This window comes from Lynx canadensis, chromosome B3 (assembly GCF_007474595.2).
Source record: "Lynx canadensis isolate LIC74 chromosome B3, mLynCan4.pri.v2, whole genome shotgun sequence".
Taxonomy (NCBI): domain Eukaryota; kingdom Metazoa; phylum Chordata; class Mammalia; order Carnivora; family Felidae; genus Lynx; species Lynx canadensis.
In genome coordinates, this window is record NC_044308.2 from 40760042 (window position 1) to 40775712 (window position 15671).

Consider the following 15671-nt stretch of genomic DNA (forward strand, 5'->3'; position numbering starts at 1 on the left):
TGGCAGTTGTGGGGGCAGAACTGTTCCTGCCACTCCCCTACTGTGCCCTGGAAAGGCTTGGGTCTGACACCTAGCCTATGGATCGTCCTGACTTCCAGCCCCAGCTTGGTCAGATAATTCCTGGGCTGGAGAGGAGGGGGAGTTTTGACCAAAATACTTTGCATCTTACTCGCCACTGGGATCATGAGAAAATTCCTTACAGAACAGAGAGGGGCTGGGTGGGTTTACAGCAGAATGTACATGCAGTGCTTCTGAGCTGAGTGTTGTCTGTGTCAAAGTGGCTCTTACTGTGTACCCTTTGTGAGCTTAGATGTTCTGGAGGTAAAGAGAAGTTCCCACAAACAGCTCTGCCCTCAAAGAACATGGGAGGGGAGACACACAGAATGCTTAGAAAAGAGATTTGTGAGCATGCCTTCTTCAAATGCTTCATGGTTCGTAGATGAATGAGGATCTATGTCTTGTTCATCTTTGTGTCCCCAGTGCCTACACTCAAAACTCACTTATTCAACTCACATGCACTGAACACAGATAAATGCCAAGAACACAACAGTGAATAAGATGGCACTGTCCCTGCCTTTTAGGAGTTAAAAGCTCCAAAGGAGGGGAGGAAGGCATGGTGGGTGGGATTCAGGCAAGTAGACAATCAGAATAGCCCACTAGGCAGAAAGAACTGTGATGAATGCTGAGTTGTGTACCCAGAGGGCACCTGTTGTCCTGGTCATGACAATTTCAGCCCTCCTGCCTGGGATTCCTGGCAATTCCCCCAGGGTCTGCTCTGGCGTGGGCCCACCCAACAGAAACCCAGGTACGTAGGCACCCACACACCTTCTCTGTGTGTAAATGAACCTTGCCAGGACATGGCAGGGGATCCTGCAGAGTCCCTGACCTGCAGGAAATGGTGCAGTGGCGGGAGACCCAAGGGAGACAGTCTGTCCCCTGGCTGTTCTGGGCCCTGACGTGTTGAAACACAGCCTGGCTTCTCATTCTGCTCTGGAGGGAAAGCTGGGACCTGCCAGCAGCTCTCAAGATAAGGCAAGAATGTGCCTGTCTGGCCAGGCTGGGGCCCGTGTGGGGCCCATATGGGTGCCAGTGACTGCTCTGTTGGCACTAAGGGTGAAGGTGATTTTCTGAGATACTGAAAGGGCAGCCCGCAGCCATAGGTGAAAACGTGTGCTCCAAACCATGGCAGTCATTTTCTGATTTATTCACCCTTCACCATTCAGAAACCATTCACTGGGCAAGAAAGATATGCCAGGCTCTGTGCTAAGTATTCTCATATTTCTCTAATTAAAATTTCCCAACAATCCTGCAAATTAAGTGTGTTATTTCCACTCTACCGGTGAGGAAACTGAAGCCCAGAGAGCTGAAACTAAAATCTTATTTATTTATTTACCATACAGCACATGCTGTTCTGAGCCCTTAGGTCTACCAGTGTATCTAATCTTCATCACAGCCTGTGAGTCATTGTCCTCCTCATCATACTGATGAGGAGGAGACCGAGGCACAGAAAAGCTAAGAAACTCACCCACGTTTCCAGAGCCAGCTAGTGATGGAACTGGGTTGGGGTTATCCTGGGGTCCTTCCCAGATCAGAGCCCCCCTGTGGCCCCAGAACATTGCTGGTGAACCTCTGCCCTTCTGTGTCTCCGGTGTGGGTCACGTGTGCAAGCACAAGGCCACACTGAGGCAGCTAGTGAGGGAGGTCTGGTAGGTGGGTTTCTAGAGGGAAGAGGCCATGGGCCAGGGTCTATTCTAGATTGCAATTTGGGTAGATAGAGGAAAAAATAAATCACATTGGACGTGACACATACCTTTCCTGCATTCTGACAATTAGGCTCAAAGGCAATGTGCCGGGAATGCCAAATGCTGTAATGACTTAGAGCAGCAGAGTTAGAGGAATTGAGAAGGAGTGGCAGCCCTGAGGACGCCTAGTAGCTGCTAATTGGGGATGGTGATGACAGAAGAGGTGGCAAAGCCCCAACTCTGAGCCACTTGCCCAACAGTTTCTGGCTTCTGCTGGGGAGACAGGGCTGGGTAGGAGGACGGTTTGGAGGGAAATCTGCTTCCAAGAGGACTTGGACCTGTTCCTCTCACCCCACCCCACCTTCAGGCTTGTGGGAGACTGGGTGTGGATCAAAGTCAAATCCCTTTGAGGGAGGGGATGTGGGGATGGGCCACCTGTGAGTTGGGGACAGGAGGGGGATGGAGGTGTCACCATTTTATTCCTACGGGAAATACCTTCTGCTCTGAGATCGCCAAACTTGGCTATTGGGATCGACTGCAAGTGTTTGGGTGGTCCCGCCTTGGACCTTTAGTGGTTTTGGGGCGCCTTTTAGCCATCTGTGAAATGGGCCAAGTTCTGGCTTTGTGGTGGTGCTCCGCAGCTCACTGTCTCTGTGCTACCGTGATGGCAACACAGAACCACTTATAGTTCTTCCTGTTCGTGTGTGTTAAGGATTTGAGGCAACACAGAATAAGAGGCACATAGACGCAACTGGAAAATAAAGGCAGAAGATCAAAAGCCACATGCCCTCCAAAAATTATGCGTTATCAAATCTGTGGTGAGGCATTTGGCATTTTAAACAAGCTCCCCAGATGCTTCTGATACACCCCTGAGTTTGAGTACCACTGGTGAGAAGGAGGAAGGCAATACCCCCAAGGTCCAGGCCACCATAGTTGTTGTTACTGACCACAAAGATAACGAAAAGGAAGTAAGATAATGTCATTTTCATTATCTGAAACACGGAAGGGTGTCAGTTTTTCAGGGTGGATGGACATCTTCATGGTGCTGATTTCTGAAAGAAAGCCGTTCTGTGAATCCTGTTACAAAGGGCACTAAACTATATAGTGGATAATTTGGGGACAGGAGAGGTGCTTTGCATCCCTCAAGGGGTCTCTTGTGCTGGTCACAAGTGCAGCTGTGGCGCATGCAGGGGGCCTACAGCAGGACATGCTCACTTCAGATGCCGTCCCTTCCTGCAATCAGCCAGGAGGAGGGACATTGCCAGGAGGAAAAGTGAGGGGACCTTGAGGAAAGGACCAAGTGTGGGGGATAGAGAAGGCAGTGGTTCCCCTGGGCCTGAATTGAGTGCCCAGGTGAGCAGCCAAGTCAAGAGTTCCACCCCAAGGCACAAGGCACTTCCCTTCACAATGCCCCTAAAACACATCATCTGGGGGATTGAAGTGTCAGGCAGGAGAAGAGAAAGGTAAAGGGGGAAAAACTGGTTAACACCATCTGATGCTGAGAAGACCTGAAGCTCCTTTGTAGACAATACAATCAGCTGGGGAAAATATTTGCAACATACATGACGAATGGTTAATACCACAAATATGTAAAGAGCTTTCATGAACACTTAAGAATAAGGCAAATACCCCATTAGAAGAATTAGCAAAGCGTATACGAGTATGCAATTCAAATTACCCATAAACATCGGAAAAGATGTTCATTCTCACTAGTAATCAATTACAATTACCCTTTTTCTACAAGTTAATTAACTTAATTCAAGTTAGAACAACAATGAGGTATCACCTTTCAAGTATCAAAATGGTAAAGCTGAAAAACAGTGATGAGCCAGCGTATGTTGAGATGTGTATGGGGTGGGAAATGCAGGAGCTAACAATATTTATGGCAGTCAGGAGTATTAACAGGACAGTATTTCTGGAGGATAATTCGTGAAGCATGAAAAACACCTCAAAATTGTACATCACTTTTGGCTAAGGATTCTATTTCCTGCCATCTATCTTGAGGAAAGAAAATCAAGGGACATATAGAAAGATTTATATGTAAGGGTATTTATAACAGTGTTATTAATTATATTAAAAATTGGAAGTAATATAAATGTCCAAAGTTAAGAATTTGCTATAACAACCATGGGTTATCTGTACAATGGGATACCATATAGCCATTTAAAATCAAGTAGTAAAAGAATTGTTAGTTATGTAGGAAAATTTGAAGTAGATATATTATTAAGTGGAGCGTGTAAAAAAAGCAGGTTCCAAAATAGTACTTATGGTGGCATCCCCATTATATTAAAAAAAATTAACAAATAGAAAAGACTTTATACTATGCTCTGAAACAAATCCAAGAGAGCAGACACCAAATGACAAGGATGGTTATCTCAGGAATGTGTGATTAAGGACAGTTTTTAGCTTCCTCTTTGTGCTTTTCTGTGTTTTCTTTCTTTTAGATAATGAACATGCTGCTTTTGTAATAAAAAAATATCAGGAACGTGTTGTTTTTTTAAGTGAATCTGCCAATAAGTAAGGGATGATACCCTTTAGCACACTGCCTGCTGCCTCTGTTTAAATCTTCCTTTCTCCAAGCATTGACTGCCTACCTGCTTTGTGCTCAATGCTGAGCAGGGTCTATGAGAGTTGTTACTCCCCAGGCTCTTACGGGTGGTTAGTGGTGAAGGGTAAGGTGAATGCCCAGATCATTTGCTGTAGAAATACTTTTGGTCCTTGGTGTGTTCAGCATTTTGCTGGTTGTGAAGATGGTATAGGGGCACTTGCTGAGAGTGCCTGAGATCTGCTTTGCTTGCCTGGAGCCCTAATCCTCTTTCTTTGGAAATTTAATTGGTTAACATGTGACTGCTAAACCTCAGGAGCCTGAACCATGGCTGGGGTCTGTGCAGTGGGAAACCCAGAAATCACCCTATATGTTTCAAACTGATAGATCCATGTGACATATTGGCCTGCATCAGAGAATCCTAAGAGGGCAAGCTAGGAGGGAGGTAGGGAGGTGAAAAAGACATCTGGTCCAACTCTTAGTTTTTCAAATGAGAAAACTAAGGCCTCCACAGAGAAGGGGACTTGGAAGTTGGTGACAGAGTCAGGACTCCTACCCTCGTGCTCTGCCCACATTTATAGCCCTGAGTGTTTGGGAGATGTGATCTGGGATGTTGTCAAGTAATGGGAAGGAAGCAAACAAACTTGGGATAAAAAATGAACAGAAATTCTGAGAAGCAGAGCGCATCCACCCTAGACGGCTAAGAACTGAGTATGTCAGTGAAGAAGTTGCAACAAGAATTCCCAGGACATTAAGATTCAGGGTACAGAAGAGAACCGACAAGATATAATTGGTTATGATTTGTTCACACACCCACATTCACATATACAGACACACATAGTCAGTCCTCCACCGAGCCCCCTATTTGGTGTGAATTTTAAGAAAGTGGAAAGACCTTTTTATCTCCAAGGAATTTCTCCACTTGCCCAATATGGCCACAGACTTGCCACCTTAAAGCCCCTCTTGGTCAAGGATGCTGTGAAAATGTGAATACGTTACTTTGGAATGAGGTCAGGTTAACCCTTTGGAATCCTTTGTCACTTTATGTGGGTTATGGAAAGGATCCCAGAGGGATATGGACCACAGGGAGGTGAAAGTTCACGGGAGACAGGCTGGGCACAGAACTCTGCACTGGGGGGAGGGGTCTGGCAAGTTGGGGGGGAGGGGTTAGAGAAGATAAACTGCTCGTGTCATCATTTCCTGAGGATGGCCCTGTACCCCCATAGTAATAGCAGAACCTCGGCCATCTTGGATTTTTCTGTCTTCCTTTGCAGTCCCTTTTTTGCTCTGTGCCACGAGCTCGTGTTTTAGGTCTCATCTGTTATGGTCCAGCCTCCTGGGCTTTGCTAGGCTGTGAAGGCCAATTGGCTGACATTTCTAAGATTGATCTAGCTGACCTGTTCCGTTGAAGTTCTTTCACTAATCAAATGTATATCTGATTGTCAGGAGCCAGGGGGTGAGAAGGGGCCCCACCCCAACTGAACATCTTTGTCGGCTGACCACTTGCTCTCCCCTACCCTCCACCCCCACAGAGAGGAGAGGAAGGGGCAAGTGTAGCTTCCTGATATATTTCCTCAGGAAGTGGCCACTTGAGGGGGAGGAAGTGAGGTAGAGAGGTGATGACTTGGGGCATCCACAGAATAAAGCATTCGTATATCTCTCTCTGCTTTTCCAGCTTTGGTGAGCTGTTTCCCTTTGCCTGCCCGAATCCAGCTTTTTCTGCCAGGTTTGGTCAAATTCTACCTGCTCTATAAGGCTTCCACTGACCCCTGTCAGCTGGTACTCCTTCTCTGTTCTGACTTGCTGCAGCATTACTGTTTACTCCCTCACTTGACCCTGAGGCAGGTGTCTTTTACACACCCATGTCATATTTCTTTTTCCATTAGTATGTGTCTCATTTCCCCAGCTGACTATAAGCCTTTCAAGTTGTGGGATGTGTCATGCTTATAGCCCTTCGGACACTGATCAATAAATGGGGGGTGGAGGAATGAATTAGTGAATGGATGGATAGGTGAACAGACAATTTGGTGGATGCAGGAAGGTGGGTGGGGAGATAGGGAGGTGAGTGGGCGGTAGGCTCCAAGCCCAAAGCTATATTATGTATAACCTACATCATGTCAGTGTCTAGAACCTAGACTCTAGACTAAGAGAATAGCCAAAGAACACTGAGCTGTATTTTCAGTGAAAACCTTTCTCTATGTAGCCAGGTGCAGCTTAAATTAGGCCAGACTTCTTTCAGGTGTTGAACTTATGGGCTCATGTTCATTTGACAACAGCTATCAAAATGTGCTTATACCTCAAAATAGATTCCAAAAAGTAATCATATCTCAGCCTGACTTGGCTGTGCTCAACGATTCCTTCCTTTCTGTGCTTTAGGAGTTTTTTTTCTGACAAAAAAAAAAAAAAAAAGGTCAGAGGAAGGAAGTTTGTCTGCACGGGCAGCGTATCAAATGAGCTAACCTGTGAATGCAGCTGTCATAGGCCAGCATGAGCATACACCTCTGACTCTGTGGACAGAGGCCATTTGTAGGTCACAGTTCAGCTCCTGGAGACTTGTGGTTCCTGATTCTATGTATTCCTTACTGCTGACCCTGAGCTTGGTTTGGTTGGAGTGGCTTCTTGAAAGGCTAGATAATAATTTTGAGAAATATCAGTGTTTTCTATCCACGCCCCCACCCCCTTTTTCCATGTACAGTTTGGAACTGTTTGGAGATCATCAAAGAGCATGTGGCCACTTTGTACAGTGTGCTTCCCAAATTGTGCTTTGTGGAGCTCTCGGGGTTCCACAGAGCTCGTTAAGCCACAGGGGGTAGGCTCTGAGTTGGTGGGTTCTGAGTGCCTCTCTCCCAAAAGAAGCACTGCTTTTTGTCTTTTTTACATATGGCACGTATTCTGTGCAAGATTTATTGGATATGGGGTTCCACACCTCCAACAAATTTAGAAACGTATGTCAGGAGGCTGTCAAGTCATTCATAACATGGTCAGAGAGGAGAAACGGATTCATTGGACAGACTGCTTGGCTCACTAGCTGGGAGAAAAGGCCACTTAAATTTTTTTGTTAACATTTTTATTTATTTATTTATTTATTTATTTATTTATTTATTTATTTTTTCAACGTTTATTTATTTTTGGGACAGAGAGAGACAGAGCATGAACGGGGGAGGGGCAGAGAGAGAGGGAGACACAGAATCTGAAACAGGCTCCAGGCTCTGAGCCATCAGCCCAGAGCCTGACTCGGGGCTCAAACTCACGGACCGCGAGATCGTGACCTGGCTGAAGTCGGACGCTTAACCGACTGCGCCACCAAGGTGCCCCAACATTTTTATTTATTTTTGAGAGACAGAGAGAGACAGAGCACCAGCAGGGGAGGGGCAGAGAGAGAGGGAGACACAGAATCCGAAGCTGTCAGCTCTAAGCTATCAGCACAGAGTCCGAGGCAGGGCTCGAACCTACGGACCTCGAGATCATGACCTGAGCCAAAGACAGCCACTTAACCGACTGAGCCACCCAGGCGCCCCAAGAAAAGACCATTTAGATGGCTCCAGGAACTCTTGTGTTTGTAGGTCTTGTGCTGATGTTTCTACCTGCTCCAGAGTCTCCACTCGCCTCCAGCTGGCTTGGATGTTCCTCCTGTGGGTCTCACACTCCTTGCTTGCCCACCTAGTTCCCGATGTGCTGCCCACCTGGCTTTTAGTAAATTTTTGCTTATTACCCTTATCTCTCTGTCCTGGAATTCTGACCTGATTCCTGTGATTTCTGGTGACTTTATACTTCTTCACCTTATTTTGGGTTCCTGGAAAATTGGTTCCTTGCCCTGCCCTTGAGTAACTGTGTCCCAAGTATCATCTGCCTTCCTGGATCCTGGCATCCCCTGGGACCCCACTTTTCATCTGCCATGGCCCTCCCCAGCACTATCTTCTTCTTCTTTTTTTAAATGTTTGTTTGTTTGTTTATTTATTTATTTATTTATTTATTTATTTATTTATTTTGAGAGAGAGAGAGAGAGAGAGAGAGATAGTGAGCAGGGAGGGGCAGAGAGAGAGGGAGAGAGAATCCCAAGCAGGCTCTGCACTGTCAGAGCAGAGCCTGATGTGGGGCTTGAAATCACGAACCTCGAGATCATGACCTGAGCCAAACCCAAGAGTTGGATGCTCAATGACTGAGCCACCCAGGTGCCCTGCAGCACTATCTATTTTTAAGCTGGGATCTGAGGAGGCAATTCATTGGGGCTGAATCAGGTTCAAGAATGTGCTGGGATTGGAAAATGGGGACCAGGATCTGGATGTGGCAATCTAGTGGATGGAAAGAAAAAATAATTAACATCCATGGAAAAGTTCTAGTTCACATAGTGCTTTCACATTTCATTCTCATCACAGTCCTGTGAGATTGGGATATTCTTATGTCTGTATTACACACAAGGAATGTGATTTGCTGAAGGTAGAACTGGAAACAGAACCTGGGTTTTTTGACCCTTAATCTTGGACTAGGGTGTAGGAGATAAGAAACGGGTTGATTGCTAAGGCAATGAGGAGAAGGCTCTTGTTCATGGGAACTGAGAGTGGCCTGACTAGGGGCTGGATGTTTCGGTAATGGATGGGAGATAAGAGGCAGTCAACCACAAAGGCCCCACAGTCAAGGCTGGCTAGGCAGAGGAGTGAGGAGGGGGCTTTGTGACATCATCCCCAGACAGGCTGTTGCCATGAGATCGGGGTGTGAGTCCTCTGGGATCAGGCTGATCTGGTTCTTGCAGACTACAGATTTGAACTGCTCCTGCCCGTGCCTTTGAGACATGTTAGCTGACGAGCCCATTCCCCAACCTGTTAGGCTGCACTTGGGGTGGCCTTGATTGGAAGCATCTAAGCATTATCCCTGCCCTGTAGCCCTGAAATTTGCAGGGTAATTCCAGAAGAATCATGGCTTAATTTCTGCAGTGTGGGAAGAGGAACTGTAATGACCACTTGGGGGAGGCAGGAGGAAGAACCTGGTCTCCGCAACCCTATGACTCAGAACACTGCACGTTTGCCACCACTCCCCTCAGTGGCATCTCATCCCTGGGTTTGCATTCTGTGCAGCTCTGCCTCATCTCTACCTTGATAAACTGGTGACTTCGGGGCAGGTTACTGAATTCATGGACACTTTAAAGTTGACCGAGAAAGGGGTGCTTGGGTAGCTTGGTTGTTTAAGTGTCTGACTCTTGGTTTTGGCTCAGGTCATGATCTCATGGTTCATGAGTTCAAGCCCCAAGTCAGGCTCTGCGCTGGCAGCATGGGATTCTCTCTTTCTCTCCCTCTCTCTCTGCCCCTCCCCTACTCATGCGCACATGCACTCTCTCTCTCTCTCTCTCTCAAAATAAATAAATATTTTAAAAATTAAAAAAAAAAGTTGTCTGAGAAAGGAAGTGAGTTAAGTCCACTCTATTCCTAGACCTTACAAAACACCTTTAGCAGCCCACCCCTCGTGATTGCCAGAGCAAGTCAGACTGGCTGCAGCTTACCGTGGCAGGTAGGGGTGGATGGGCTGTGGATGTGGTCTCCTTGATGCAACCCATGATGGGTGCATTGTCTTTTGAAAAGTAAAACCAACAATAAAATAAAATAAAAATAAGTCTGCCTTCTATTTTCATGTGCTCGTGCAATTCTGAATAATATCAGTGATAAAATATTCCTCTCTTCTGGGGTGGGCCCCTCTCCTCACTGCTCGGTACACTAATGAAGCTAGAGTCAGAAGGCGGGATTTCACGTCCTAGACCTGCTATCAGGGCTGGCTACCGGGCCCAACTACCAGGTCACTTAACCTCCCTAAGCCTCCGCTTTCTTTTCTGTGAAATGGAACTAAGAATGATACCTGCAAATATTAAAAGAATGAATGTAAGATTAGTTTATAAAGAGAAAAGCTGGGTATAAATTTTGTAGTATCTACATTGCTATACAAAGGCTAAACGGTGTGAGATCTGGGTCTTGCTCGGGTTATTCTTTGGCAGTGAAGAATTTGGGGGTGATTGAGCCAGGTTCTTCCGTGAAGTTGAGGAGCTAGTGTTGGAGACGTAACATCGTTTTTGGCACTGAGAAACTGTTCTGGGTTTACGCCTTTTCATCTGATTCCTGGGTAGACACTAGGACACCCTTGTGGGGCATCACCCTGGGTCCTGCTGTGTTCTGAAATGAGGCCCATCTGTCTCACTCGTGATGCAGCCTGCTTCATCCTCAGGGGGTGCTGAGTGAGTGAGGAGCTGAGCCCTCTGCCTGGGAAGAGGGGTGTGTTCCTGACTTAATTGCAGAAGAGTGTGCTGGCATAAGCACAGAAGGTAGTGTGTGTCTGGAGGATTGACTGTCCCTTACTAAACCAGGCCACGTGACTTTCACACGCCAGCCTTGGGCACTGAACCCCCCTCTCCCGCCCCGCCCATGCCTCCTGCCTTTCTACAGGGCTGGATAGTAAAGCCCTTTCTCAGGCATTATTTGTGATTTCCCCTGTGACGTGACCAGTCTAGGTTTTCTCATCCCCACTTGACAAGGGAGGAAACTGAGGCCCAAGGAGTTGAACAGCCTGCCTGGGGTCAGGGCAGGGCTTTGACTGGAACCCACATGGAGAAGGAAGGGAAGGCCTTTACTTCTGTTTAGTTTGCTGTGGGCTTTTTAGAGCTTTCTGACAGAAGCCTTCTGAGGTGAGACTTCAGGGGGCAGGTGGAGAAACACAAACTGAGAAGGCAGTTCCTTGCCCCAACCCATGAGGCTTTGATGGCAGGACCAGGAATTAGGCCTCCTGAATACCAGCCCTTTGCTGCATTAGACCATGGGTTAGGTATTGACTCTTGCAGTATGAAGGGAGGGGAATTGGAATATGTGTGCTTTGTGCTTATGTATCCCATGTTTTAGCATTCCCATAACTTCTGACTTAGTGTTGATAATGATTTTCATTAGAGATTGGGTGGCTCCCCTCTCTTCCCTCTCTGGATAACACCCTGGGGGTCTCTGTCCTAACCTAGAGAGCTCCTCACTACCTACCTCTTGCCCCCATAGCCAAGTTGGGCAACTTCTGCACCATGGGGCCTGAACTCCTATCTTTGGAGCATCCTAATGGGCAGATGAAGGCCCATCACCATCACTGCTTTTACCTGCCCATTACCAGGCGTAATACAGAGTCACCTCAGCTCTGATTTTATTTTGTTTTTGTTTTTTTTTTACCTCAGCTCTGATTTTTGCATTTGCGACCAGGGTGTGTCTGAATGTAAACTTCCATTCCTGCTACCCCCAAAGCCTAGGGTAATCTTCTGTCTTGGTTTGGAGCTGACCCATCAAGCAAAAGACTCCTGGTGGGAGAGACGACACTCCTCTCCCCCCTTCCCTTCTCTCCCTTACTCCTTCCCTCGAATGTCAAATCAAAGAACTAAGGGAGAGGATGATAAAAGGACAAGGAATAAAATGAGTAACAGCAGTATAGTATCTTTATCTGTCAAAGGGAGATGATCAGAGGACTGTTGTAAGGCGGTGTTTCTCAGCCCCGGCTGCACATCAGTCACCTGGGAAGTTTTTAAAGATCTCAGTTCCCAGGATGCAGCCCAGATCCAGGAGACTGGGATAAAAATTCCCTGGGTGATACCGGTTTACAGACAGTTGCTCCAAGGATTAAAAGAGTTGGTTAACTGCTTAGAACAAAGATATTCCTGTATCAGGTTATGCACTAGACTCATCAGAAGGACTTTCAAAATGGTACTGATTCCCTGGCCACATATTGCACACCATTTAAATCAGTGACTTCTGGGGTGCCTCTTGCTTGGCCTTCATGTGAGCAATAAACTAGTAACAGTTATACTAGCTATCATTTTTTAAGCTGACTCTGGGCCAACATCGCAGGTATTTCCAGTCATCATGATTCCCTGGTAGGGAGTCATGATTCCCATTTTACAGATGAGGAAACTGACGCTCAGAGCAGAGAGCCACTCTCCCCAGGGGACAGCACAAGTTTCCTGAGTTCAGGCCTGTCTGCCCCGGAAGGCTGCTTTTGCTGCCCAAAGCCTGGCAGCCAAGAGGCTGGCCTTAGTGGAGCGTATTCTCCCCTCTTCTCCATAGTGGCCCAGCAAGAGGGGAAAACCCATAGGTGGCCTTAGCTCTCCTTGGGCTCCCCAGGGCAGGTTGAGTGGAGGATCCCTCCCCCAGGAAGAGAGGGGGAGATGAGGGGTGCTGCTTGGTATTTGGCTCTCAAAATGCCTCCTTTTGGTGTGAGGAAGTTGCCTGCATATTAGGACTGACCCCCGGTCACCTCTCATTGCCACAGCTGCTCTCTCACAAGGGGAAAACTCAACCAGGAAAAGCAAACACTCATTTGCGTTTTTGAGAGTTTGAGGAATTTTTAAGTCATGTGATACAGAAAAATGCCTCTATTTCCCTCTTAAGACAAAGCGAGGGGGCTATCTCAAGGTGACTGAAATATTTTGCTCTGCTTTATAAAAACCTTGCACCTCCACCTCTGTGCTCTGTAGGCTTAAACAAAATGCTTAAAATCCTTAAGCTTTGGTTTCCCCATCAGTCAGCTGGAAAGAGTAAGCCCTGTCTGCCCTCAAAACTGCTGATGCCGGGTCCCTAAGATGTCAGAGAAAAGAAAAGCATGGCCATCTTGACACGGAGACTCACAGTTGCCTGGGACTGGAAGCTTTGTCAGATGTTTCCCGGCTCCCGCTAAGGGACCCAATGTCCCTGAGGCCCATAGTAGCTCCAAGCGACCAGTGTTAGAGATCTCCCTGAATGTGTTCACTCTGGCTTTGGGAGGCCTGGCTTCACTCCGCTTGTGTCAGCTCCTGTGTGTAGACAACTAGGAGCCAGTATTTGAGGCATAAATAGCTGAAACTTTATTTAAAAAAATTTTTTTAACATTTATTCATTTTTGAGAGACACAGAGAAACAAAGCACAGCAGGGGTGAGGCAGAGAGAGAGAGGGAGACACAGAATCCAAAGCAGGCTCCAGGCTCTGAGCTGTTAGCACAGAGCCTGACACAGGGTTCCAGCTCACGAACCATGAGATCATGACCTGAGCCGAAGTCGGATGCTTAACCAACCGAGCCACCCAGGCACCCCTGAAACTTTAGAGTTAGTAGACAGTGGAATATAAATTTGGTTCCACAAAGCCATCCTTGTCCAGCCTAGCCCAGGCCCCAGGGCCCCTCCTTCCCCAGAGCTCCCTCTGTACCTGTTATCTGTGCCTTTGGTCCTTGCCCCGCCCAGGACCTGGCACAGATTAGACACTCAGGCAGCACTAAAGTGAATGAAGGATGAGGGGATGGAGACATACAGGAATATGTATCTGGTGATGTCTCTAAGGTGGTTGCCATAGAATGCTATTTAAGTGTTGGCATATCTATTCCTTGCTTGCTCTACTTGACTTTTTTTTTTGTCACTTAGGTTTATTTTGAAGACTGTCTCACTGAGGATTATTCTAGGAATGGAGTGGTTCAGATGTGATGCTATTTTCTGAGGTTGAGGCAAATATCCCGAGAATTTCATCGTGTGTAACTCTTTTACCCCAGAGCCGCAAAGAGAGTACATCTTAAGTGTGGAGTATGGCATCGCTTATTAAGCCATTAAGCTGAACCTGCAAACTTTCTGAGTTCTGTCTTAGCAGTGGGTATTGTGAGCAAACGTGGGGGCACTTGTGGGAATGATAGAAGGGGAGTAGGAAGACGCCAGGAAGGGTGACCACTGGGCCGTCTCCAGGCCCTTAGAGCTGCCCACCCACCCTGACCACCTGAACTGAGATGGTGAACAGAAGGCTGCTTCCCTCCCCTGTGGAGTGGGCTGTCCTTGGAACGCTCAGAGAAGCTGGCTCAGGGCCACCTGCCACTCGCATGGACACTATTCCATGGCTACTGTATTGGTCTCCAGAATGAAGCATTTCTAGGCCCAAACCTGAGGGGCACTTAGCATATTCTTGACTTCTATAACTACTTAGTGGCTTTGTGGACAGTGAGCTGGGCACCTGAGCTGGCCATTAGCTCTGTGATGACCTCACACTTGTCACTGACCTCTCCTGTGCCTCAGTTTTCTAACACTTTGCAATTCTATGGTCCCATCAGCCCTCTCGCTGTGACCAACTCCCCCTTACGGTTATTAACAGTGTTAGGCTGCCTCCACCCACCCCCGCCTCCTCCAGGATCCCACCAACCCAGCCAGCAAATCCTCTGGCCTTGTTTTTTTTTTTTTAATTTTTTTTTTCAACGTTTATTTATTTTTGGGACAGAGAGAGACAGAGCATGAACGGGCGAGGGGCAGAGAGAGAGGGAGACACAGAATCGGACACAGGCTCCAGGCTCTGAGCCATCAGCCCAGAGCCTGACGCGGGGCTCGAACTCACGGACCGCGAGATCGTGACCTGGCTGAAGTCGGACGCTTAACCGACTGCGCCACCAAGGTGCCCCTGGCCTTGTCTTTACATTAAGTGTATCACTCGTATTTTCTCTGTCTCCTTACTGAGGACTTGCTTTGCTCAGGTCATTGAAATTTTATTTGTTGGGAGGAGGTTGGGGGCAAAGGTACAAACATGAGAATATAGAGATATCACAATTATAAATGGATGAATTTATACTTGTGTCCAGGTAAGACAGACTCAAATTCAATAACTGTTACCATTAATATTTTGGCCATACCAATATTTATGTTTTTCCTTGCTAATCTTTACATTATGTAGTATAAGCCTCTGGACATTGTGATTTTATCTAGCAGCTACTGGACTCAGGTTCTCATAGAGACTTAAGAACAGTGAAGCTGTGTCATCCTGATCAAATAGGAAACCGTTCAGGGCCTCGGTGTTCACATCTGTACACGGGGAATGACAATACTGGCATTCATTCCTAGTAAAGGCAAAGTACTCATATGAACAGAAGGAAGCCCAGTACCTGGCCCCTCTCCGCCACTCGTTACCTGGCAGGGGAGGATGCAGGCTGGTGATATAATTTGTCCTACTCTGGCGGAATGAATTAGTGTGGCCTGGGCCTGACAACTGGTCACTTCCTTGATGGACACAGTTACACCCTGATTGTGCTGGTCTGTGTCCCCACAGCGGCCAGTTTGCCATCGTGAAGAAGTGCCGAGAGAAGAGCACGGGGCTGGAGTACGCGGCCAAATTCATCAAAAAGCGGCAGAGCAGGGCCAGCCGGCGGGGTGTGTCCCGGGAGGAGATCGAGCGGGAGGTGAGCATCCTGCGGCAGGTGCTGCACCCCAACGTCATCACGCTGCATGACGTCTTTGAGAACCGAACCGACGTGGTGCTCATCCTCGAGCTGTGAGTGGGTGTTTGGGACCCATGGGGGGCAGCAGAGGCAGGTAGGGTGGTGGGTGCTTCAGCCACAGGTCCCAGAGGGCAGCGGCAACCAGACCTCATGAGCTTGGCCCAAA

General features: G+C 47.5%; 1 protein-coding gene across 4 annotated transcripts in view; it reads left to right on the plus strand.

Moving 5' to 3' along the window:
- The window catches only part of DAPK2 (death associated protein kinase 2), a 119842-nt gene that overhangs the window by 50318 nt on the left and 53853 nt on the right, over positions 1–15671 (plus strand). For all 4 annotated transcript variants that reach the window (XM_030317958.1, XM_032593624.1, XM_032593623.1 and 1 more), the window contains one exon: positions 15337–15558. In XM_030317958.1, the coding sequence (XP_030173818.1) occupies positions 15337–15558 (222 nt within the window). The remainder of the gene's footprint in view (positions 1–15336; positions 15559–15671) is intronic.